The following is a 27,212-nucleotide window of genomic DNA, read 5'->3' as shown; positions in this document are numbered from 1 at the left end:
AAGAGAAGAGATAATCATTTCTGTACACAGCGACCGTTGGGTTTTAAATATCATTAAATCGTTCAGGGGAGGCTAACTCCAGTCCCCCATGGGCCACCAACGGGTCAGGCTTTCAGAATATCCCTGCTTCAGCACAGATGGCTCGGTCCTCAACTGACCCACCTGTGCTTTAGGCCTTGTCCAGGGTGAAGGCTTGCGCGCTCATGCGCAACGCGTTGTCAGCGTGAGGCAATGAGAGCGGCTATAGTGAGCGTGGGCGTTCAGAGGAGCGCTGCATGAGCAGACAAATCAATTTGTATTTGTTGTGCGATGGCCGGGTCACGTGTGTGTGTCGTCAATGAGGGCGAACTAGCTCCGTAATGTCATGGCCCCGCCCCACGCGCTCTACAGCCCATTTTCAAATGGCCCAGAATTGCTCCAGCTTGCCCGGCGTGGGATGTCACGGCACTGAAGACCGAGCCTTCACCCTGGACGAGGACTGAGCAGGGATATCATTACAATCTGACCTGTTGGTGGCCGTGAACGACTGGAGTTGGCCTCCCCTGAAATAGTTTATCGGTACCACTGAGAACCATCCCACTTTTCCCGGTCAGTCAGTGCCATTTTGGTGATGATGATGATGATGATGATGATGATTTGGTTAGTAGACACCCACTGTTGGGTGTTTGTTAGAGAGGGAAACACAAGTTGCAAAAATATTGCATTGCCATAATCTGAATAATTCCAAAGCACATTAAGGTTATTCACAAAGGTCTATTATAGGTTAACGCGGCCGTTCTGGCATACATGTATAATTTTATATAGAACCAACGATGTACGCAGCGCTGTACAAAATTACAAACGGGGGGGGGGTACAAACTGGGTGTGAGCAGCAATTAGAAGACAATGTAAGACTGAGAGACCCTGGCCCAGAGAGCTTACAATCTAAGTAGTAGACACAGTTGGAGTAAAAGTGCATTATTTGTGCAGTGAGGGGGGTCAAAGGAGTCTGCAGCCTCTAGTGCAGGTGTGCAACATCTAGTGAGATGTTTCATTAACTGGAAGTGAAGGTGTTTGACAAGTAGTGAGTGGAAGAGAGTTCCATAGGTAGAGAGAGATTAGAGGGGGAAGGTTTAACATGTGAGAGGGCTGCAGAGGTAGAAGGTGCAGAGATGAGACAGCCTGGGGTCGAGCATAAGAGGCGAGGTAGGGGTGTAAGGGGAGATCACAGTTCAGATATATGGAGGTGTAGAGCCATAAAGGAAAGGAGAGTCATTGTGTAGTTTTATACAGAGATTATTAGGCAGAGAGATTTCCAGAGGTCAGTAACAGATACTGCCATTGACTTGAATGGCAGAATGCCGGAATGAGCGCATTAACCCACAACGGACCATAGTTCAGTGCCCTAATGACTAACGGTGTACGTCAAGAAAAGTGGCATCCCAGGGGCCCCATTGCTTGTTTTTCAGAGGCTGTGTGCGATCGGCGCTCCATCGCATATCACACTGGAGACCAGAAGAGAACCCTCCGTAGAGCGGTCATGTGATGTGGAAGTGCTGGCACTAAAAGGGTTAATAAATAACCCCACTGTGTTGTTGACTTCCATTTGGCAGCATCTCAAGCTTAGAGATTGACAGCAGGTGCTGGCTTTGTTTGCTGCACACAGCATAATGCCAGCCCTAGCAACCTCTCATTACTCACTGTAGTCAGGTATTGGCAGAGGCGGCAACATTAGGGCAGAACAGGGGTAGCCAAGTCCAGGCCTCAAGAGCTACCAACAGGTCAGTTTTTCAGGATATCCCTGCTTCAGGACAGCTTCTTGAGCCACTTGTGCCGAAGCAGAGACTGAGCCCACCTGTGCTGAAGCAAGACTAATTGAACCACCTGTGCTGAAGCAGGGATATCCTGAAAACCTGACATGTTGGTAGCTCTTGAGGACTGGAGTTGGCCGCTCCTCATGCAGAAACAGATCAAATTGGTCAGTAAAAAGGTTAATATTTCATGTTAACCAAATAGTCATGCTGTCTGAAGGCCAAACAAGTCAGTAAATGTATTAATAAATGTGTGCAGAGCATTATAACATTACTAGGAATTACAGGGACATTGTAGGTAAAGAAAAATATAAAGAACCAATAGGCCATTTATTGCCAGATGCCTCTATAACAGCAGTGCCTAGTGCAGTGTTTTTGTTAAAGAACCCCTATAATTATATTGTGAAATTCTTCGGAACCCCCTAACCTTCTCTAATAGAGCGTCTGAGATCAGATGCATTATAAGGAATCCCAACTCTCTCTAATAGCGTGTCTGAGATCAGATGCATTATAAGGGACCCCAACCCTCTCTAATAGCGTGTCTGAGATCAGATGCATTGTACGGAATCCCAACCCTCTCTAATAGCGCGTCTGAGATCTGTAACTTCTTCTGTACTGTATTTTCTCCAATTTTCAAATGCCCTGAACCTCACAATTCCCAGAAAGGTTTGAGAACCTATTTATTCTTCCTGGAAATGGCTAATTGTGTGAGCCAGAGAAAAAAACATCACGACTCATTTATATTATTTATCAAGGTCCCCCGGCTGCAAAACTGGGGCGAAAACAAAACATTTATAATACTGCACTACATTAATCAAAGACCAACGTCCAAAAGGAACCTTTTAGGGACGCCCGCGGAAGCCCAGAATCCTACGAACCCCTGTTGAAAAACACTGTCCTAGTGCTTAGTAAGTAAGGCTATGCTTCACATGAGCCTCTTGCAGTGAAAGGGTCTACATAGGCTGCAGTTTTCAGATGTATGATGGACTGATTCATATGATGGACTGGGGGACGGGTCACGCTTCAGAGACACAAGCAGTAATACAGTATAGTCAGCTTGTCAAAAAGTCTGTGTAAGTCAAACCGCTGCTTTACAAAGTAGTCAGTGGCTGAGTTAGGTACACTGCATCTATAGCTTAATGGCACTAGTTGGACAATATGTGAGACTTTCTGCAAGCTAATTTGTGGCTACAACTAGGTAACGCTTAAAGGCCTGTACTGTATATGTATGTGTGTATATATATATATTATATATATTCCTGAAAACCAGGCGGATTTCGTAGTTCTTTGCTCCAGGCAATAAGTAAAAAGAAAAGAAGAAAAAAAACTTGGTTGCATTTTTTTTTTTTTTTTAAGGTTTTTGATAGAAACATGGATTTTTTTTGACCCTTCACAGCTGACTTTGCTGGCCTACGGGCAGAATTGAATTCCCTCTCTGCCAGAGGAACTTACAGCACAATTTCGGTAACATATGCAAAACTCACAATCTAAAAGTCTAAATTAGTATCATTTGTTTACATCAAAATCTAATTTGTCGATAAACTACACATTATTCAAATAATTACGGCCAGGCAAGTTGTAAAAAAATTGAAACCATAAGGAAGTATATGTGAAAATCGCCCCAGAATATTTAATGGTAATTGAACTCATGCAGTGGTCTATTTATCGCTGATTTAAAAATGTTTTTGTTTCATTTCAAACCGTAGAAGACCTGACTTTTAAAATAACATTTACCAATGTTTAATGACAGTTACAAAACAGTAATTATGAGAAGACTACCTTTGGGCGTAAAGTTATATTACAAATAAATGTGTATTTTCGGTTTTCACCCAGTTCTATTGGAACTTAATTGTGACAATGGGTAACATGATGGGGTGCACCAGAAATTGGATCATCTCAACAGGGGGTGCTCTGTGGGAACAAGGCTGAGCAATACTGAGCTAAGACTAGGAGCTGATTGCAAGGTACAGAGCAAAGGGGGGGGGGGGGTGTCTGGAGATGTCACCCGTGGGAGTGGTTAGTGGGATTGCGAAGGTGGAATTAGACAGAGGCAGAGAGGAGGGGAGAGGCAGCAGGAGGAGGAGAGAGAGGCAGGAGGAGGAGGAGAGAGAGGCAGGAGGAGGAGGAGAGAGAGGCAGGACGAGGATCAGAATAGAGAAGCAGCCTTCTGCATGCAAAGCATTTGATACAGTTCTACCCCGCAGGAAACTCTGCGCAGGCTGATAGATAGGGTCAAGTAGGACCCTTTGCACTGGTGCTGTGCCACCCAAAAGTCACCCCCCTTCTGAGAGCCAAGAGATGACAGACACCGTGCTCCCGGGGGACCCCAAGGGCAAAGCTCTAACAGACAGGGACTATTTCAGGAAGGTAAGCAAATGATTACAATGTCACCTGTTGATTTGGAAAGGGGGGAGTCTGAATGTTGAGGTTGTTTGTAAGCACCCTACCCCATGCCCCCACTTCTCTACCCCTCTTACCCCCCTGTAAACACAAACTTCCCTGGTCTTAAGCCATCTTATTTTTGGCTACAGGAGTCGGATTGTTCTGTTAACCCAGTCTCTACCTGGCTGTCCTGCTGCAGTCCTTGAAGAGAGAGAACAGGTTAAAGAGTTTACCGGATGGTAGCCCATCTCCTGCTGTGACTTGTTTTTTTTACACCCCCTTCTAAATGGTCCAGAAGATCTAACCCTTTTCCCTGACATAATACCTAGTCTGTGAAGATCGGGTACACCTGGGTCTGAAGGGGTTAATGTGGGGGGGGGGTGGTGAGGAATGGTTTATGTTTAATAGAGATTAAATAGCCTGTGTGCTGCTCTTTCAAGTTAATGAGTGCAGTGTCACACCTTGCCTTATGACTCACTTTGTATCATAGTTTTGTTCTGTGACGTTTAAAGTGTGACTGCTGTTGCTCTGTTGAGCCTTATTTATACAAGTGGGTTTGGTTTATTTATTTGCAGCAGGGCTTGCCTAGGGTGTGTATCAGGGCTACACTGTCTGTTGGTAAAATAACAGTAATCTTTGGTGGGTGAAAATATCTCCTGTTAAATAAACCATCAGCACTGTATCATAATTACAAAATACTGTGTATAGTATAAACTCCAATGTTCATCCTAAACCACGAGGGAAAACATCACTTAAAATACAGGGCCTTATGCAGAGAGCATAGAATTTTAAAATTGGCGAATTTCATAAAAAGTAGCTTTTTTGGAGAGTTTTATTCTCCATATGCAGAAAAATGCGAATTCTGCTATGTTTAACATGGATGCGTGTGGCGAGTTTAAATTGGCGAGATGCGCGCTTCAGAAACGTGTAAAAACAAATTCGCGCCTTTTTTTTCCCCTTTACTATAGGCGGCGAGCGCCATCATGCCATCTTTTCCTGGCGCGGCAAAAATGCGAGAATCGCGGCATTTTTTGGCGCGAACAGCCGCTTTATGCCGTTCGCACCTCTCTGCATTCGGAGAGTTTTAAAAATGGCGAGATGGAGGTTCTCGCCAGCCGCGAGGCGAGTTTTAGCAATTGAAAAAACAAAATGGCGCGTTTTTCGGAACTCGCCATTTTCTGCCGGTTTCTGCGCGAAATTGTACAAAAAATGGCGAATTTCGAAATAACGATGCTCTCTGCATAAGGCCCACAGTGTACTACAGTGGCTGTAAAATCACAGATCTGCTTGGTAATGATGTAAAACAGTAAGAGTCTGTATGGTAATTTGTGGAAGTACAGTAGCCAGTTGGCTTTTCCAAATAGAAGAATTGCACGTTGTAGCCACACTCATTGTAGCCACACTCATTGTAGCCACACTCATTGTAGCCACACTCATTGTAGCGTTGGAATAGTTGTACTTCATTCTCTTTCATGATGCAAATAGCACAACACAGGCCTCCAATTGTGACCAGTTGTCTATTGTGATTCAATTACAGTAGATTTCCAATGTAACTTGCTGCTTTCAGTAGCTGGGTGGGCTACCAGTGCATTTCATAGCTGAGAGTTACAGGTATTCATTAATGTGTACTGCACTGCCTAAGAGTAATACACACACACACACACACACACACACACACACACACACACACACACACACACACACACACACACACACACACACACACACACACACACACACACACACACACACACACACACACACACACACACACTATCTATAGAGAGGAGATGTTTTATATTTTTGTTAGGACCTAATTTCATAGTTTCAAAAAGCTCCTGTTCTTGAACCCCCATTGTGTTTAAGATCTCCCAGTATATAAGATGAACCGTGGTCTTGAGGGGTACAGACCATGTCTTTCAAATAAAGACGAACACCTATAAAACAGGTCTGGACAGAACAGAAAGGCGAGCCAGTAAGAAGACAGGCATTCTCTGCTCTGTCATTTTAATACCGCAAATCAAATTCTCCCTTGTGTGTTTGAGAGTTTAGATCATTTTGTGATCCAGCATTACTTATCTCTGTGGTTATAACTAGGACCCAGTCATTGTGTTGCTGATCTCTCTGGCTGCAAGGAGGTTAAAAACATTTTTCTTATAGAAACCAGCTTTTTTCTTTATTTTTAATACTAACACTTTTTTTGCTGTAAACTCAAACAGCAATTTTGAAAAGCGGGTAAATGTTAATGTAGAATATTTTCTTGTGGAGGATCTTAAATTTGGTCACCAGCAGTATGAATTTGCCTTGTAATTTAGCCATGGTCACGACTTTGGAATCGCTGCAGCATTCTTTGCTTTATTTAGGTGTCATACAAAGCCTTAAGGAAGGCAGTATGCATTATTATAAGTGTGACATCTTTGAGTTCTTTCACTTCTTTAACCCAGGCTGTGCTGAAAAGCTGTGTAATGCGGCAGGCATAAGCTTATAGTGGTCCATGTTAAAATGGATAAGAAGCAAAAGGTGACCCATTGTGAATGCTCCTTTGCAGGTCATTACCCAGAATCCCTGGCTGCAGTGGAAGCAGTGTATGCTAAGACAGGGGTGCACAAACTTTTTAGTCTGCGCCCCTTGCCTGCTCTTCCCGCCCCCTGCCCCCCACACTTACCTGATCGCCGGCGTTTTCTGACGTCATGTGATGTCGCGTTTCCCTGGGAACGCGACATCGTGTGACTGACGCCGCGTCGCCAGAAGCCGCCGGAGACCAGGTAAGTGAGTTACAGAGGCCGCACACGCGCTCCCCGGCATTTTATTTTATTGCAAATCCAAAATACAGTGACTGATAGGATTTTAGAAAATCTGTCATCTGTTTTTGTGAAATTAGGATTAGATCCCACACGTGTTATTATTTTGTACGTGACCGTACCGGACTTCATGTCTTCCTCTTATTGCCAAACCTATAGGTTTTGTTTGCAATAAGCAAATGCACATTCCACTTCCTTGTGCAACACTGTATTTAACCTTAGATCTCTCACACACTCTCTTGATCTAACATTACAGGTTCAACCAGTTGCTCGGTTTCTTTAGCTCCCTATCAAGTTCCTTCTGTATAGATTTCCTTCAACTTCTGTTACTTTTAAACAAGGTTAACCCTTTCATTGGTAGTGGGGCCAGCAATGTGATACAGTCTGTTGGCATCCGCTGCCGGCAGTGACAATGTTAAAAAAAGAAACATAAGCACTCTTACAGTAAACCATGTCTTCCCCCTTCACTCCAATCTATTTTTAGGTGTCATATAATGCACGTGTAATCTGTAGGTTGCTCCAACAACTAACTAGATTGGCCATCACTTGAGTCGAGACACAAATTACATTTTTTTCTGTCTTGCTTTCAAATACTTTCTGGATAAGCTACCCGCCTATCTGAACAAGCTCCTCACCCCTACCACACACATCACCTTAGATCTGACTCCAAAAGACTGTTCATGGTCCCAAGGCTCAGCAAAGTATCCGTCCGCTCCTCCTCCTCTTATCGTGCACCCCAAAACTGGAACAATCTACCGGAAACTCTCACATCCACCACCAGTTTAAATTCTTTCAAGATTAAACCTGTCTCACATTTTAATCTGGTCTGTAACTGTTACATACGCCTATAATATATATTCTCTAACTGTCCATGAAATGTCTTTTTAAATATAATGTATAACCCTGTCCATTTAATGTAACCCTGTATTGTCAACATAACTCTGTGCCCAGGACATACTTGAAAACGAGAGGTAACTCTCAATGTATTGCTGGTAAAAACATTTTATAAATTAAAACAGGAAACTTTTTATTTATTATACGTGTGTGTGTGTGTGTGTGTGTGTGTGCCTATCTCTATCTGCACACACTTGTTTAATTGATAATGCTGCTCTGCCCTCCGTGGCGGTAAAGAGGTTTTATATAGTTGTAAACTACAATTGTTTAGAGGACGCCTATTAGGATCTGAACTTCTGGATGAGGCATTCTGTAAAGAATATTATAAGCAAATGGTTAGACTTTATATACACTTGTAATATAGATGTTCGAGTTGGATGGCTGGTGTTTGCCGTAGGGAAAAGTCTCCTTTTTTTAATAAGATAACGCCGCTAGTAGAATAATAGAGATCAGAATATGGGCTGTGTTTAGATGGCGGATTGTAAACGCTATGAAAAGTTTGAGGACCGTTAGTTGTCGGATAGATGGACATGAATGACTTGCTGAGTAATCTGTAAATTACTGTACATATTTACAGCAGTGGAATATTTAACCCATTCACTGATTTCTCTATTTATTTTTTGAACTCCATATCAAATGGGAAATGTAACAATTCAGTATTGTGTTTTATCTCAGCAGTAATTTCCACTTCCAGAAAATCAATGCTATTTGTAAACAAACACCGTACTAAGCACTGAACAAATGATTTTATCTAGGGCTTCACAAATACAATTTAGTCCATTATCCTTCCTGCTGTGCATGAAACCATCACCCTAAAGGGACGCTTCACTAACTTTCCTTGTGAATAGTAATGTATACTATTACCATGTGTCCCTTATCTTGCTGTTTTACCCCGATCCTTGTATGTAAACACTAAGCGATAACAGTTTATACGTTACTAGCTGATAGAAGTCTTAAGAAACCAAAAAATATTGAGATTTGTAAATGGATAATTTACTTTTTTAGTTAATGCGGAAATCCCCCTGTTAAAACAGCAGCAACTCCAACCATAATGGTTTCATTGCCTCTGGGCTCCTGGAGTGTTCGGTCGAGAGGCTTGTGGGATATTGCACACTCGTTCCAAACAATGAACTTTGGCTGCTCCTGTATTTTTGCTAATGTTGCAAATTGGATTTTCAGAGTGACCAAGATTTAAGTGGTAGTTTGAGGGTTGTGTGATGGGATCATGTGATTTTGTGATGTCATTTTTGAATTGTATCCAAACGTAGACAAAAACCTGCTCCTTGAACTCAAGATCATGCAAGATTTGGATAGGATATCTTCAGAGGAGTCCAAGTGCCTAGCGAACAGACACATTGACCACATCTACTATATATTATGTATCAAGCTGACATGTTAAACACCAGACAGTACATCAGTTATGTCACATTCCTTAGTACAATGTCCCTGAGAAACGGAAGTAACTTGTTTAGCACCTTTCTACTAGGGAAACGGGTTTACACCGACTGCGAGTTTCATTGTTGAACGAAACCTGTGAAAATGTACGTCAGGAGACGCAGAAATGGATGCATCCTAGTACCCTACATGCAGGAATTAAATATAAATTAAAGCACATGTTTTTGTTTTTTTTAACGGCTTCTTAAATTCCTTGCTGAAGCCAAGTGGGCAGTATGAGTGCAGAGTAACGTCATTCATGGACCTCATCTAGTAAAACATGAGATTAATAGAAAGTCAAAGTTGCATCTTCGGAGCTTGATACATAGTACCCGATATATGTCCCTTCCCTTCACATTCTCTGTATGAGTAAGAATAGTAGGATGGATATCTTATCCTATATCTTATCCTATATCTATCCTATCTATCCTACACAAACACACAGAATTGTAGAATAAACAGGGCATATGACTTTTTGCTGGTATTTTTATTTTTTAAATATATATTGGGGTTAGGAATTGGAGCGTGCAGGTGAGTGGCAAAGTTAACCATGAGTGTTCGCTAACCCCTGTGTGGTGATTCTATACCTAAATCTATCGCTGAATCAACGTTTCTATTTATTTTGTAATTATATGTAGTTCCAACGTGTGTGTGTGTGTGTGTGTGTGTGTACAATTATACCTTACATGGGTCTCTTGTTAATGATCGTGAATTGCGGCTATTTTGCGGGTCCCATCAGCACTGAAGTGGTTTCTTATTACCCACTGTGCCATTTGTAGGATGACTTTTAACCTACATTTCATAACTTTTTAAGTACGCTGTACATTTTGTTGCACATTAAAAGATGCTGCGTGTTTGGCTACTACCATTTTATTGCAGAAATGTCATTCTAAGTCAGCCATCTATATCAAATAATGCCCTTTAATGTCCCTTTCCTTATTACATACTACTGTCTCCCGCTCTAAACTCACATTGTATATTGGATGCAGAAAGTACTACTTAAATTGTTCTAATCTAGACGAGGATGTGGGGACGTCTGTAATAAAAAAAATCCGAATACAAAGAATCCTCTCTGAATTCTTTATCCTGAGTACAGAAGGCATGCGGTGTTTATATAACAAACACAACTTGACAACTAATAAACAGACATGATACATTACTTAGTGGTTACATACTCCTTTATTCTCATCTTTAGACTTTGTGAGGAAAGGAAATTGGATACTAACGAGGATTAACACCTTAATGAGTTCTCTCACTGAGGAATTATATCATACAATAGAGTTTCTCAGCATTCCTATGCTTTAATGCAGAATTTTAATGTTACCATGAATAAGTCCGGCATACTCAATATAGGAAGAAGGGAATATAGCTTTCTACTTCATTTATTTGCTGTTCCTGGCCCTGACTCTTCTGTTCTTTCTTTGATTTCCTGCCTACCAGAAACACACACATGGTGCCAGCCGTGTGTGTGTGAGTGTGTGTGTGTGTGTGATCTTTGTACTTTCCACTGTATTGATCCATTATATTTGTGCACATTTTATGTTGTGAAAGATATTAATTTACAGCAGGTGTCTGAAACTCCAGTCCTCAAGGCCCCCCAACAGGCCAGGTTTTATGGATATCCAGGCTTCAGCACAGGTGGCTGTCCAAGACTGTGAAGCAGGGATATCCATAAAACCTGGCCTGTTGGGGGCCCCTGACGACTGGAGATTCAGACCCTTGATTTACAGTAATTGAACATGCAAATATAACAATTTATTCCAGTATACGGTATATTGTGCAGTTCGCCATGTTAATTATACTAATGCTCATACCATGTGACAGAGAAATCCTTCCCATAGGTAGGAGTCTTTCTATTATAGTAAGAGTTCCTATGAGGACATATGGTCATTAGGAGCATGTAGCAGATCAATGTGTGTGTTTTCTGTGTATTCATACAGAATGTACTAATTGCCTTAAAAAAAAAAAAAAAAAGATCGAAAAAAATCATGGCGCCCGAAGATGTGTGTTTGCTTCGCGCTCCTATTTTTAGCGCTTATTTTGCTGGCGTGCAGCGTTGTTGTTGGTTCTTTTTTTCTGAGTTGATTTTGTTATCATTTGCATAACTACCACATCTCTGGGGCACTGGCAGGTGAGCAAGAGGAATATGGTGTAGTGCCGTGGTTACATTGTAAGTTTTAAATACACAAGGTTTTGAGGGGGTATTTCCCCTTGCCTATAACATTGGTCATATCAGATGTTCTCTCTGTGTCTTCGTTTACCCAATGGTCACCGAGAGCCAGTAATAGTTTTTGGATACTCCAAGGACCCTGTAGGGGTGGAACATTTTTCTGTTGCCTACAAATGAAGGGATCTGAATGGTTCTCCAGCACCAAGAAGACGGATTCATTGAATATTGGCCAAAGGGAGAAAAAATGATGGGAAAAGCAAGAGGTGTGTGTGAGGGATCCACAACTGCTGTGGTTTTCAACTTTTTCTTTTTTGGTTAAAGAATCCTATAATTATATTGTGAAATTTGAAGAAACCCCAACCCTCTCTAATAGCGCGTCTGAGATCAGATGCATTGTAAGGAACCCCAACCCTCTCTAATAGCGCGTCTGAGATCAGATGCATTGCAAGGAACCCCAACCCTCTCTAATAGCGCGTCTGCAATCAGATGCATTGTAAGGAACCCAAACCCTCTCTAATAGCGCGTCTGAGATCAGATGCATTGTAAGGAACCCCAACCCTCTCTAATAGCGCGTCTGAGATCAGATGCATTGTAAATTCTTCTGTATTGTGGTTCAATTTTCAAGTGACCTGAAAAATTGCAGAGAACCCTTTTAGAGATGCCCACAGAACCCAAGGGCTCCTAGGATCCCCGGTGGAAAAAACACTGCACTAGTATTAAATGTGCCTTTTTGGGGTTGGTAGTTAGAGGGATCTGCTTGTTGATATTCCAATGATCTTTCACCACTTTCAAGCAGTGGTATTAATGTAGGTTCAAGGTGGTCTTTACCTACTTGTGCGCTGTTTTTAACCAACTTGTAAGCTATGACCTGTTCTACAATACTAAATTCCTATTGGAAAAGGGGCCATGTATATTGAGCGTAATATTTACAGGCGGTCCTCGGTTATCCAACGGAACCCATTCTGGAAGTAGCGTTGGATAGTGAGACCGGTGTAAAGTGAGTCCCATGTTAATCAGTGGCGGTGAGCGTTGGATAACGCATTCCGGCATCGAAAAATGTCCCACAGGGTTGCGTTGGATATGCCATTCGTTGTAAAGTGAAACGTTGGATAGCGAGGACTACCTGTGCAAGAGTCTCACCGGTTGGACACAAGAAAGACAAACCAATACGTTGCAGGCACTTCCAATAGCGAAGGCGTTAAGACCATGGAATACACTTTTTTTAAATAGGTTGTTTATGTATTCAAAGCCTGTTCTTTAAGTGGGTTTTATGAGCTTTGAGATGGACGTGGGAGGATCTGGCATTTCTCCCGCAGCATAGATCCACCTAGTTTAAAATCTGCCCTGCCTCCTTTAATTAGCACATGGTTCAGCTTTTCTGTAGAACACTCGCATCATCTTTCAGCATACAGTTTATAACTACATTTAACCAGTGCTAGAGTCCGTCGATATTGTACAGGATGCACCCGCAGTGCGCACCCCCCCCCCCCCCCCCCCCTTCCCGGGCTGAGGAACCAGGCATCTGGGCTTTGTCACGCTTGATTAAAACAAGCATCATTCCTAATGTTTTTGCTACCACCCTCTAATTTTCCACGCCTACAAGACGAGTGGATAGGAGCATTTTTCTTTTGCTGTGATCATTACTAAGGACTCATTCTTACTGAGTCAAGAGAGCATGTATACCCTTACTAACATATACATGTAGACGTAGCCGGGCACTCCTACACACACACACTTCTATAAATATACAAACACAAACATACACTCATACCAAACTACCTCCTATGTATAAACTTACCCACACACACAAACACTTATACACACACTAGCATATAAAGTATATACAAACATACGCCCTCAGTGTTCCAATGCAAAAAAACCTTTCAATCTCTTGCCTGGGTATTGCACTGTAGTGATTACAACCTATCAATAGGAACATTAAACTCACAGGTCTAACTGTGTCTATGTACTGTATGGCATGTAGGGTGATCACCAATACAGTCAACAGTAACTAAAACTGGAAGGGCAAGACAAACTATCTGCCCCTTAAGTCTCTCTACGAGTTACTCGCTTGAGGCCAATATGGAACTGCTAGTGGCCCATTGCCACTGCGACTATGACGCTCCGTTCCTGGTCCACTCTAGCCCAGCATTTAACACAGGTTGAACTCCATGGACATGTCTTTTTGTCAACCTCCTCTACAGCTGTATGTAACGTCGCACTGGATCGCCCTGTGGACTTGATTGTTAACTTAGACATTCTTGTTTCCCTGTTGTCCAGCTTTAGAGATTTGTCATTTTAAACAACTAGAGGGGGGAATTGAATGTGGACATAAGTGACATTACCCTTTGATTAGGCAAGTGTATTTATATTGTCACCGCATAGTGACGAGGGATCTATGTGATTTACGGAAAGGTAACCTGTGAGATGAAAACATTTTTGGACTCCTTCAGCCTCCTATGATCAATGAAGATCTCCACCTTCCTGCAGCACACACAACCTACAGCATTGTCTTATCAGGAAAGTGTCTTTATAGCCTCATCGATTATATTGATGGTGGTAACAGCAGGGCAGGGCTTTCAAAGGCCAGTGAGCACCATTTGTACTAGAAGTTTACCAAGTACAAATACCTGCTGAGTTTTGTGGAATGTATTAACTGCTACAAAGGCAGGGTTCAGTATCTCTTGAAAGAAATACTTGGGTTAATTATCCACTGCTAATTGACAAGGCCTAGAGTTCTATCGACTTGCAAACCATGAAAGTGCTTGTATGACAATGAGGAATCGCTAAATCGCACAAAAGTAATCTTGCTGGTGTCTGTTTCCCTTTGAAAGCCGATACGCAAGTGTTCATTTTTAGCATATACTGTACCATCACTGTACAGCTCCCTCTAACCACAATAACATTAATTTTAGGAGAGTGTCATACAAACACTTTAACTTGTTACCTCTACACATATATGGCTTGATTTGTAACTTGGGTGTTCAGCTACTATCACAATATCCTATTGTACGACTCATGAGTGAGTCATGGCACAGACCTGTAGCAGCCTTACTGAACTCACAGATTGTAGTACCCTTTTATTGTACCACACTTTTAATAAATATTATTATACATAACCTTTTGGGCCATCGTTCCTGTTTGCATCAATGAAAGAGATTTTGATGAGAATGAAAGTCTATATCTCCGAATAATTGACGTTTTGATGCTGGCTCCTTTGGCAGAAGAGTTGTTAGAAAGGTGTAAGTTGGGGGGAAATTATGTCTTATTTAAGGGGTGGCCAACTCCAATCCTCAAGAGACACCAACAGGTCATGTTTTCAGGGCATCCCTGCTTCAGCACAGGTGGGTCAGTCAGGACTGATTTAGCTACCTTTGCTGAAGCAGGGATATCCTTAAAACCTGACCTGTTGGTGTCTCTTGAGGACTGAAGTTGGCCAACCCTGTCTTATTTGAAGTGACTTTACGTTCTGGAATATGTTGGAACAGCAGATTATGGCTAAGCACCTCTTACAGCAGCAACACGTGGCGAAATCTTGTGGGTTTTTTAATTAAATTTTTTTAAATAAATCTGTTCTGTAGCATTAAATAATGCTGTATTAAAAAAAAAAGCATCTTTTGATTTCTAGCAGGTTTTAGCCCACCTCCCAAGCAGTGCAAAATATTTGCAACACTTTCCTGTTTGTGATAATTTGTTGCATATATTTCCAGCAGTTTGTGCTGTAAACTGTAACAATAGATAATGTTACTTTAGTAATCTAAGGATACATTGTAGCTGCTGAGTAACACTGACTGAAGCAGCCATTATATTAGTCTGCGTCCATAATACGTGCTACCTTCCGCGCTCCTCGGCGCAGCGCAAGCTCGCCTGCAGCAGGGAGGCGTGGCCGTGACGTCACGGAGCTGGTCCGCCCTCTTTTTGGGTGAACCGCTCACGTGACACAGCCGTCACGCGGGAAATACAAACTGGTTTGTAGCGCGAAGCGCCGGTCTCCCCGTAGTGCACGTGCTAGAGCGCACTATGCGCATATGCATTGGCGTCCTAGTGTTTGTTTCGGCGCGAGCTACGTAGGCTTAGTAAGGATTTTTAGATTTATCACCTGAGCAACAAACAATTGCCAGTTTAGGTAATGCTTTACATATAGAAATAAGAAAAAAAGATGGGGGAGGGAGGGGGAAGAATGTCGTCTTGCTGCTTTAACCATTTCAGTGCTGGAGGATCTTCAACCCTATTTTGTTCTGAAGATTTGAACAGCAATACAGGGAAGTATAATATAATTAGTACAATAGAAAAGGAAATCCCTGCCCTGGGGAGCTTACAATCTACAAGGTATATACATACAGTATATGTTTCACAAGTGGCGCAGGTGCCTGTGGGTTTATACTGCAGCACACGGCACACACGGTGAGACCACGTGATAGAGGCACAGGTCTTGGTTGTTATGGCATCGCTGCAGCCTGAGGCTTTTCCTCAAGGAGACGCAGGTCGCTGTGCCCTGCGCAAACCCTGCTGGATCAGTTCTAACAAAATGAGCTGCTTCAAACTCGCATGACCTCTTTCATGACAATTAACAGTGGCGATGTCGAGTATGTGAGGCTGTTTCTGCTGTCCTCTCCTGGAGCAAAACAAACCCACCACAATTCAGATGGTAAATTCTCTGGTGGGAAGGTATTCCTTTTTCAGTGGAGCGTACGCCGGCGCCATTCTACTTAAAATTGTTGGATCGTAGTTGCCTCAAATGTAAGCGTGTTTTGTACAACTGGTGCAGAATGCTGGGACCACTAAGTTACCTTAACTTAAACGTGGCATTTTTTCCCACGTAGATTGAAGGCAGGAAATGTGAAGCACAAATTATTATTATTATTATTTATGCGTTATGTGACTCCTCCCTCACTTTTCCTATGGACACTGCTCCCCCACCCCAAATCTCTAGCTGACACAATCATTTGACAGAGTAAGTTGAAAATGACTGTCAGCGTCACACTTACCCCAAAAATGACCTTTGTGTATATATCCTCTTAAGTATTGTTATTTAAATAGTATGGAGCGTTCAACAAGAATCCAAAGATGTAACGGTTTAATTGCGACCTATTTTATCGACGAGATGTGATCTGGGACTTGCTCCTAACTTTGGATTGTACGGTCCATTAATCGGCAATCTAGTGAAATGTGTGTTCATGCATGCATAGTATCTAAACCTGTGGGGTCCAACCTGCTTCTTTTTTTTTTTTTGTTAAGGAACGCTATGTGAAATTCTGAGAAACCCCAACCCTCTCTAATAGCGCGTCTGAGATCAGATGCATTGTGAGGAACCGCAACCCTCTCTAATAGCGCGTCTGAGATCAGATGCATTGTGAGGAACCCCAACCCTCTCTAATAGCGCGTCTGAGATCAGATGCATTGTGAGGAACCCCAACCCTCTCTAATAGCGTGTCTGAGATCAGATGCATTGTAAATTCTTCTGTATTTGGTACAAATTAAACATGACCTTAAAATTACAGGGAACCCTTAAGGGATACCCAGGGAATCAAGGTTTGCCTAGGAACCCTGATCTAAACAAGTTGAAACAAGTAGCAGCCTATAATTGCACAATCTGTAAAGCTGCAATCCTAGATTTCCCACTTGACTGTAATGGTAATTAGGAATGCATTAATGTATGTGTTCCTTTTCCCCTCCATTGGTTAAAGTCCAGCACCTATATTTTCTCATTCTGCATTCCAGGCATGTCTCCAACATCTCATTGTTCTGCCAGACATGGTTTACCATCTCAAAGAGGGCACAAGTTATACAATGCAGCTCCAAGACAAGCCCCTTCTGGGAGTAATGACTGTATTGTGATCTGGGTTTGAAATAAACAAAGCCCCAGCAGCTTGGATTGGTGATTGATGGCGTTTTCTTACACACCTTGTTTTCGTCTTAGGAATTCAATATGACTTCCCAGTGCTGGAGAAGAGGTGATCCCTATTCTAATAAAAGGGGACAAAAAAATCTCCAGAATGGGGGAAGCGGCTACACTGCATATTCAATAAAGGCCTTACAGTGGCAGACCAAGCAATATCCTACTTGTTTTTTTTTTTTTTTTAATAATAAATCAGTTCTATACTATGAGAAAATAATTGTAGCATTTTTTTTATGTTAAAAACAACTCTAAATTAAATTTATAATGTAACAAACATTTTTGGTTCTATAGCAACCATTTACAAAGTCATATCCCCTTCCTCTTCTGAAACAGGCTCTGGCACATCCCTTTTTGAGCCCTGCCCTCTCTAGCAGTGCACCAATTGTATCTAGTGACTGCCTGGTCACATGATCTTCCCCACAGAACTTTCTCCTTTGCTCCTTTTCTGCCGCACTGACAGCCATTTAGTGAACCCCCGAGCCGAATCTTCGCCGATCGATTGGAACCTTAGCTAATTACTTATCATTGTGTGGATTGTATTGGTGACAACACAGAAGAGAAAGGGTTACTGCTCAGCTTAAATATGTAGTATATTAAATGACGTTCTAGAGGGGTGCAATCTGTGTAGGAGGATACTGTGAGTTTACAAGAGAAAGCTAAATCTTTGATGCACTCCACCTCTAATAATAGACAAAATAATAACATTTTATTAGTTCAAAAAAGACAAAACATATCAAGTTAAAGCCTAATTCAGCGTTGGTGTGACCTGAAATAGCTTTTCCAAATGCTTGGAACCTCCCAACTTCTATATCGATATATTAGTCTTGGTATAAGGCTGCGCTTATAGTGCCGGCGACGCGCCGTCGATGGAGCGACAGTGCTACCAGAAATCTGGTAGTCGCTGATATTTGATTTTTTTTCAGCGACAGTCTCCCCTTGCGGCCAATCGGGAGCTTGCCTGTGCCCTCCCCTTTTATGACGTCAGCCAGCGAGGTTGCCGAAACTTTAAAATACAACTCATCGCGACAGGTAACGTCATCGGTCGCGTCCCGGCTGTATAAGCGCAGCCTAAGACGTATTAGAAACCTATATAGTAGAATTGGTATGTTCAATAAGTAAGCAAAACAACCTATTTGGTAGCCAGTGAGCCGGTGTCTATCTTTGTAATCTGTGCCCTTGTATGCAGTCAGAGGTAATAATGACCCTCATTGTGTATAGCGTAGACTCAATCCTAGTCTTTATGATACACAATTTGCTCCTATTAGAGCCAACATTAAATCAGGGTGACAGTCTACTGCTCACATTAAACTCCCGTAATCCTAGGTATATGTCCAGGAAACACTGTCCGTATCCCCCCTTTATATACCTGCCTGCTCGAGGGGAGCTTGGTGGTATGTTAGGAGGAATTAAATATTGCAGTCACTGATGGTAATGTCTCTGCAGAGCCACAGTCTCTTCTGTCAGCGTTCTGAACGTTAGTATCAGTAGTATATTGCCTGGATACTTCTAGTGGTTACCTCTCAATATCCACAATATCACTTGAGAAAGACCACCAGGTTGAAACGTTGCTTGTTTTTGGCGTTAATAAATCACAATTAGAAAATCCGTCAGTGCTCTGCGATTTCTTCCTTGTATACCTCTCTGGGTCCACATCATAGTTTAGTTTGCTAGTTGTACGCAACATTGTATCACAGATTAGCCACTAATCAAGAGCAAACACCCCGACTGAGACCTGTGTCTGTCGCACGCTGACGTCATAAACCCGACACGCGTTTCATTCACTAACGGAACTTTTTCGGGTGTATATTAGTGCACATATTAAAGGGAGGGGGGGGGAGTTGCTGCTTTAAGTTGCTGGTACCATACATGTCAATTAATGTCATTTTCAGGGCACTTCACAAATGATTAGACCATTTTGCCTGATTCAGCCTATTCTGTAACATCAACCTCATCTTCTCCATTTACTGGTGAAATCACCTTTTACACGCCCGGTTACGGATCAGTGAAAATAGAACACCTCTTCCTGACCTAGGGTTTATCTGTACTTGTCACCAGACAATAGGCTGTTTTTTTGCCTTCATGATGTCATCTCCTACTCTGGTGACATCACCTCTACAAATATCACATCCTGAGCTTTTGTATTCCATGTTCACCAAGGAGTGACTGGGATTGGGAAGAAAGTCACTTGGAAATGAAGTAGGTAGGACAGTAAAAGTATGTGTCCCATTTTTCACATTGGATATGGAGGGGCGCGTGTGAACTAAAAGAGATCAAGGAGACGCTCTCGATTTGGAGAGTCACTGAAAATCGCAATGAGGTACGAGGCTCTACAAACCCAGCTACTTACAGGTATACCCCGGTTTAAAGACACTCACTTTAAGTACACTCGCGAGTAAGTACATCTCACTCAATAGGCAAACGGCAGCTCATGCATGCGCCTGTCAGCACGTCCTGAACAGCAATACCAACTCCCTACCTGTACTGAAGCTGTGCGCAAGCGGGGAGCCTATAGAGCCCGTTAAAAATGCGTTATTTATATCAGTTATGCACGTATATGATGATTGCAGTACAGTACATGCATTGATAAGTGGGGAAAAGGTAGTGCTTCACTTTAAGTACATTTTCGCTTTACATACATGCTCCGGTCCCATTGTGTACATTAATGCGGGGTATGCCTGTATTGCTTTAGTTTCTGAGAAACTAGCTGAAAGTACCGGGCGCTGCTTGGGAATTGTAACAAATGAATAAATGCTGAGATTTATAAATGGATAATTTCATTTTTAGTTTAATGAAACATACACATTTTTTTTCCAGTTACCGCTCTGGAGCATCCAACATAAAGTTACCAATGTGCAAAACATGGATTTTCTACACTCAGCCCAGATACTTAAAATCCCGCCGAAGTTTGTTCGTTAAAATCAGTGCAGTTTTAAAGTTTCAGTCCACCATCTTGATAAAAAAAATGGCGTCCGATTGTATCCAAACATAGACGACAACTGGCTCCTTGATCTCAGGAACCATCATGCAAAATGTGGTCACGATATTTTAAGAGGCGTCCAAATACATAGCAAACAGACGAGCAGCTTTCCAAATGTATAGTAGATACCGTGATACTGTCACGTGTAATATTTATTTAAAGCAGAAGTAGAATTGAAGTATGGCTGTATTATTTGTACAAGGTAAATAAAGGTGTGTGTGTGTGTGTGTGTGTGTGTGTGTGTGTGTGTGTGTGTGTTACAAGGCGTGTGATGTTAGAAAAACACTTTGAACAAATGAATAACCATATTTGACACTGCTGTTTTATATTTAAACCAGTGGCGAGTGCTTGTTCTATGAACGCTCTTTGCCACAGTGTTGCTGGGAGGGAGCTTCCCTTTAGCTCTTTGCCACAGTGTTGCTGGGAGGGAGCTTCCCTTTAGCTCTTTGCCACAGTGTTGCTGGGAGGGAGCTTCCCTTTAGCTCTTTGCCACAGTGTTGCTGGGAGGCAGGTTCCCTTTATGGTCTGGAGCTCTTGGCTATAAAAAAAAAAAAAACCTTTTGAGCATGGCTTCCATTGTGGTACAAACATTATAAAATGCAAAGTACGTGTCGGGATGGACGAGCGCTGTCCCTTTATTGCACCTGTAATATACCTTTTGCTAAGCGACCCTGCTCCTTTCATGGCATCTGGCTTGGAGCCTTTTAACCCTTTCCCTGCCAGAGAGGCCTGCAACACATTCCTGCAAGAAAGGTTGAAAAACTTTTATTTTTAACTGAAATGCATTTATGATTATTATATATTTTTTCCCCCCTGTTGTTGTGAGGGTTTTTTTTCTATTTGACAAGGTATTTTGCTTTTATTTATTGCAGGGGAAATCCATTGCTCAGACAGGCCGGAGCAAACTGCAGAATCAAAGGGCCGGCTTAAACCAGCAGATCCTGAAAGCAATGCGCATGAGAGCGGGCGCGGAGAACCTCTTACGGTATGTTCCCACCGCTTTCCCTGCTCTACAAAATGAGCTCTTTGTTCTGTCCGGCTGTGGGCCACCTCGGGTTCCCAGAGCCCATTCACAGCAGGTGCCGCTGCTTAATGAACACAGCCAGACAGCACTTTGAATGTGGCAACAGTTCATGCTTGGATTACTCTCCCTCCTTGAAAGTAACATTGTATAATGATGCAGAGTATCTGTCTTACTTGGCAAAATGCGAAAACCTCTGTCAAGGAAGATTTGGACGGGAAATAAAAGGGACTGGCTTCCCGCGTTAATTTCAGCTCCGGACACCCCCGGCTTCCCGAGACACTCCCCTCTGTAGGTGCTGCCAATACTTCCTGGTCCTTAAATCTCCTGCATGTCTCAGGTTAATACAAAGGTACTTCCTGTTTGCCTGCGTGGGAGGTTTTAAACTCCATTTTGTTTCCCCAGCAGGGGATGTTACCAGGATCACCTTCTTGAAGGTAAGTTTCTAAGAAAGCAAGGGGTCTCCGGAGCTGACATTAACACCAGAGACACTCTGCTTTTCACCTATGCTAAAAAAAAGCAGCCATTCCCCTTTTAATGCTCCTTTTAAACCGATTGCCTTTATTTCTTCCTAAAATCTGCTTTTATGAAGGTTTTAGCATTTTGCCAAGTTTAATAGAGAGCATTAATGTTACTTTCAAGGAGGGAGAGAGTAACCTGAGCGTGAACTGTTGTCACACTCAAAGTGCTGTCTCTCTGTGCCCGTTAAGCAGTGGGGTCTGCTGTGAACGTTCTCTGGGGAGCACACCTTCTAAATATTCCACTGTCCTGCATGGGATGTGGGAAGGTTTATCAGGGAGGTAGAGGAAAGGGAAGCCTGTCTCCTCAATAGGACGTCTTGGCCTGTTTGGGATCTCTCCCCACTCTCACTTTCCTTAGAGATTACATAAAGTAGCTCAAACACACGAATGCGTGATAAACCTTTCATGCCTGTTTTGAATGGGATTCGTCATAGTAATAACCAACAGTTGTTACAGAATGCTATATGGGACTGCCTCTATAAACATAATAGGTAAAGTTTGTTTTCACAGGACTTCTGGTTGGGGTAAGAAGATGCAAATGAGATTTGTATGGGAAGTGTCATACGATGGCACTCTAAGTGTGAGAAAGTACCAATAGTATTGTGTGATGCCCTGTTATTGTAGGGTTAGGTCATATCACACAGGGTAGATAAACCACATTACCCACCTATTTGAAGTGCATGTGTTGCCTTGTTACTTGGTCATCAGTCATCTGTTAGAAGTGTTCACACCCTCACAATGTATAATGGACGGGAATATATAGGGGAAAACAGACTTCACCCCGAGAGGGGATCGGTAACTGCAGTTTGTTTCAGGCCCTTCGGGCAGCGAGGAGGTTAGTCACATGGGTCTCTTTCTTCCATGAGATGACGGCCATATTTTGTACGGGCAGAAAAAAAGTGGCTGTTCAAGCAGAGAATAGCAGAACTGCATCAGGCTAATAAAAAATAAACCTAAGGCTCATGGTAGAAAGAAAAGAGACATTGCAATGACCAAAAAAAAGGTTTAATCAAAGCTAAATATTAACCCAGAAGGTCCCAGTGGCATCTGCAACACAAATTATACATGGGCACCCTGCTATATTTCCAGACTGAGCGCATGGTTCTGAGATGCTTGCTCTTTTTGAATGTGTCTTTTAACCCATTGGTGGGGTATGCACCGTAGAGCCCCGTGCAATAAAGGATTTAAGTGTTTGCCTCTGAATCAACAATACTGTAAATACAAATATAGGATAAAGTATCTGTTGTCTAAATTTAGCATAACTTGATGGACGTGTATATATTATTTTATATAACTTAATGGACGTATATCCTGTTTTTTAACCTCATCTTCTATGTAAGTCTGACAAGTATATAGTGATACTCTGGCTTGCTATGCATCTTGGGGGGTACTTTCTATATACCGTGATGTGACCTTTCATGACGGTTTCGGGCCAAAAAAAAACAACTAACTCATTGATGTAAGTGGGGATTTTGGGGCAAAAACTGAGAAAATATTTACCCCTCGGCAGGGAGGGGAGGAGCTTACCCCCCCCCCCTATCGACCAAAAACCGATGTTTTTATAGAAAGCGGTGAACATGCAGTTGACCGTTTTGTCTTCTACTCCTCTGTGGATAGAAGTCGATGGAATGAATGAAAAGCCTATTGTGTGATCTGTCCATCTTGAGGTTTTATCGCATACAGGTGCACTGCCTACCACAAAGACCAGGCTGGCTGAGAGTATGGCGCTGATATATTCCATGTCACCAACACCCTCCGGCTCCTTTTCACCGACTCACAATGTCCCAATTCTTTTACTGCATCTCCAGGGCAACATCGAACAATAAAGTGAAGGATCAGGTGCTTCTGGAGCTGAGTTTCGTGAACTCGAACCTCCAGGTTCTTAAGGAGGAATTAGAAGGACTCAACATATCCGTGGAGGTTTATCAGCATACCGAGTGAGTGCACCGGATTTTACCGCATTGTTTGTGCTCTTTCGATAGAGATTACTTGATAAGATTACCAACATACCTGGAATATAGTTATTTAAAGATCAGGGTGCATCTGGACAGCACATAAGATGAAGTCATTATTGAGGACGGGCAGTGTTTTTTCCAGTAGCTGCAGAGGTATGCAGGCCCTACCTTTATTTACCCAAGTAGCATACCTCTTACTTAAGATACCAGGGCTTAAGTCAGCAGTTCTGCTCACTTGGCTATAAATTAACCTCTTTACTGCCAGATATGGAATACTGAACCTGCTAGTAATTAAATGTAGAAAATTTATGCCCACGCAAGAATGATTAAACATAGAAATTGAAAAAAAAAAAAATTTCCCCAAGTAGCTGAATTCTTTTTCTTTTCTGCCAAGACGTAGTGGCAACGGGGCATCATGTGACCCCGCGGCATCATGTGATGCCACGTTGCCATGGCAATGCGTCTCAAGAAGCCGTCTGAGCCAAGGTAAGTGAAGTTGGCAGAGGCCATCGCCGCTTCCCCGACATTTAATTTCAATGCCTTCGGGAAGAGCGCGGGGCCTCTGTAAACTCCGCGCGCCCCCCCCAGTTTGCGCACCCCCTGCCTTAGAGTAAGAAAACACAGATTGGCTGCGTTAACACCCTCTCAGCATCCCCCTGGCCGCAGCCTAAAGGGTTACCATGGTAACCGCAGGCGCTAGAGATTATGATGGCGTTAAATTCAAGTAGGCTTCCGGGGAGAATTGCCGCTTTAAAAGAGAACTGCCTATTTTTGATGGATTCTGCAAGAAAATATATTTATATTTTAGCTCTTATTGGGTAATAAAAACAGTAGTAGTAAACGATCAGATTGGGGGCAGCTGGTACCCTCCCTGCCATGGCCACCATGACATCTGCGGCTATTTACTGCCCACAAGAGCCGCCGCCGCCTTCTATATTGTGTGAAACGGCAGGTCGGGTGTTTTTCGGCCAAAAGTCCCCGTTGTTAATGGGGATTTATGTGCATAACGGCCACTTCGAACTATATGTAGAATTACCCCATAAATACTTTCAAAGCGGCAAAACGTCTTGTATTAGATCCTTTTTTGTTGTTGTTCTAGGACTGAAGCTGGGGGTCTCTGGAGCTGGACCACATTAATTTCAACTCCGGGGACCCCCTGCTTCCAGAGATACTTGCCGCCGTAGCGGGGCCGGTATCTGCAGCCAAGGAACGTATGTACCTAATGAAATGGCGCCATTTCATTCTTCCGCGTCACACGGGCCAATAGGAAGCCGTAACGTCGTCCCTTGCAGCTTCCTATTGGCCCCTGTGACCTGGACGTTTTAAACTCCATGGAGATACCGGAGGTACAGTAGTAAGGATCTCTGCAAGTAGAGGGGTCTCCGGAGCTGAAATGAAAGGGGTTCAGCTCCGGAGACCCCCTGCTTCAATCCTGTAATAAGAAAACGAAAAAAATAAGTAATGGAAGATATTTTGCTGCTTTAACGCTCTCTGAACACCAGTAGGGAAAGAAGTTGAATCATTGACAGAGCCACCTGTGCTGAAGCAGGGATATCCTAAAAACCTGGCTTGTGGTGGCCCTTGAGGACTTGAGCTGGCCACCCCTGTATTAGAGCACATTTAAAGTTACCCAGTAGTTTTATGTCCTGTCTTAATAAAAAATAAGTTTACCGTCCATTGAAATGCCGGTCCTGTAGGGTTCTGGAAAGTCGCACCATTTGTGGTGGCTTTTACTGTGTAGGTAGAGAGAACATTAAAAGTGGGTGAATAATAAACAACTTCCTGATTACTGGGTGGGTACACAGAGGTGCGACTGCTTTTAGCACTGTAATGGTTAAATAATTGTGCCAACGTGTGACCTGTTTTGTATTAGATCGTGTAATTTGCTCCCAAAATCAAATGCGGCTAAGGAGAACACCCATTTGTACTCGTGACTGGAATGTGTACGGATCATTGGGCAATGAACTACCTGGGATAAACCTGGCCACACCCCTACTGGGTTCGCTAATCTGCTGTGTGCTATACCATTTATCCCAGAAGCCTAAGAGCTTAACTCGGGAGTGGGGAACTCTCGTCCTCATGCACTGTGAACCGACCCCTAATGCAGGGGTGCTCAACTTCAGTCCTCAAGCCCTCCCCAACAGGTCAGGTTTTCAGGATATTCCTGCTTCAGCACAGGTGTCTCAATCAGAGGCTCAGTCTTTGACTGTGCCTCTGATTGAGCCACCTGTGCTGAAGCTGGGATGTTCTGAAAACCTGACCTGTTGGGGGGGTCTTGAGGACCGGAGTTGAGCACCCCTGCCCTAATATACAGTATGGTTGACCGACTGTACACGTCCACCCTTGGTGATCTTACAGTCCCGCGCCATGTTCCGTTTGAAAACGTTCCCCTCACATCCCCAAACCACTGCTGCTTTCCAAAAGGAGCCGGGATTCAGGACCTGGGTTCAGTGAAGAAGACTCTTGCTGCTTTAGGAATGAGGTCTCATCTATTTACTCTAATGCATTATTTATTATTGTTCTGTTTGTAGGCAAACTTCCAGCATTCCACTTATTCCATTGGGGCTCAAGGAGACCAAGGATATTGATTTCACCACTGCGCTCAAGGTAATTCAAGATAAGAGATTCAATTTGCCATGCCCTACACACACCTTCTGTACGCTGCGCGGGGGAGCTTTAAAGCTTGGTCCAGTCTGCAGGTTTCGCTCTGATTTGGCCACTGGAATCCTATGTTGCAGAACAGAAGGCAACTCATTTTTCCACGTGAGCTAAAATAAATCAAAAGATAAGGTTTGATCAAAGGGTTAACTTTCTGTGACCGTTTATTCGCTAAATTCATTGACTAACGCAGAGCAGGAACTTTATTTGCATATTGTAGCTGTCATAGTGAGCTACATGTGCACGGCTCATAGTATCTGCAGTTGAGTCACACTTTGTTCCACCCTCCGTAGTTTAAAGGGTATCCAGGAACCTCCCATGCAGAATGTGGAAGGAACGTCATTGGTTTCCTCCCTTGGCTTTCGTTATCCCTAGATACAGGACTTATTGATGCTATGTAGAGTAACAGCGATGAGTAATCGGGGATCGGTTATGAAGGATTCCACGTGCAAACTATTTCTGTTGAAAAACACAGCCTATATAATCTATTAACAGGCGTGTTTTAGTGCTGCAGGAAGCAGTGGGATGGGTTGTTATGCAGTGATTTTATATGATGGTGATATAAATAAACATATTAAAGCAACAGAGAAAAAAAGATTGTCAAACAGAGGATAATAAAAATAAATCCATCTTGGTTAATTATTACTAGAAAAATAACAGCAGCTGTTCTTTCAACAACTATTAAACATTTAACAGCTATTACATGAAGA

At 42.8% G+C, this 27,212-nt stretch overlaps 1 protein-coding gene across 3 annotated transcripts in view; it reads left to right on the top strand.

The window, feature by feature from the left end:
• Positions 1 to 27,212, top strand: part of RHPN2 (rhophilin Rho GTPase binding protein 2) — a 59,582-nt gene that overhangs the window by 10,045 nt on the left and 22,325 nt on the right. Inside the window, exons 1-4 of one of the 3 annotated variants that reach the window (XM_075576356.1) lie at positions 3,892 to 4,157; positions 21,220 to 21,332; positions 23,698 to 23,826; positions 26,376 to 26,451. In XM_075576356.1, coding sequence (XP_075432471.1) covers positions 4,089 to 4,157; positions 21,220 to 21,332; positions 23,698 to 23,826; positions 26,376 to 26,451 — 387 coding nt within the window. In that variant the 5' untranslated portion in view covers positions 3,892 to 4,088. Of the gene's footprint in view, positions 1 to 3,891; positions 4,158 to 21,219; positions 21,333 to 23,697; positions 23,827 to 26,375; positions 26,452 to 27,212 lie in introns of those variants that run through there. The other 2 variants (XM_075576357.1, XM_075576358.1) reach the window with 2 other exon arrangements.

This window comes from Ascaphus truei, chromosome 19, assembly GCF_040206685.1.
Source record: "Ascaphus truei isolate aAscTru1 chromosome 19, aAscTru1.hap1, whole genome shotgun sequence".
NCBI classification, from domain to species: Eukaryota; Metazoa; Chordata; class Amphibia; order Anura; family Ascaphidae; genus Ascaphus; species Ascaphus truei.
The sequence above is the reverse complement of the archived record's forward strand: the minus strand, read 5'-3'. Positions and strand labels throughout refer to the sequence as shown.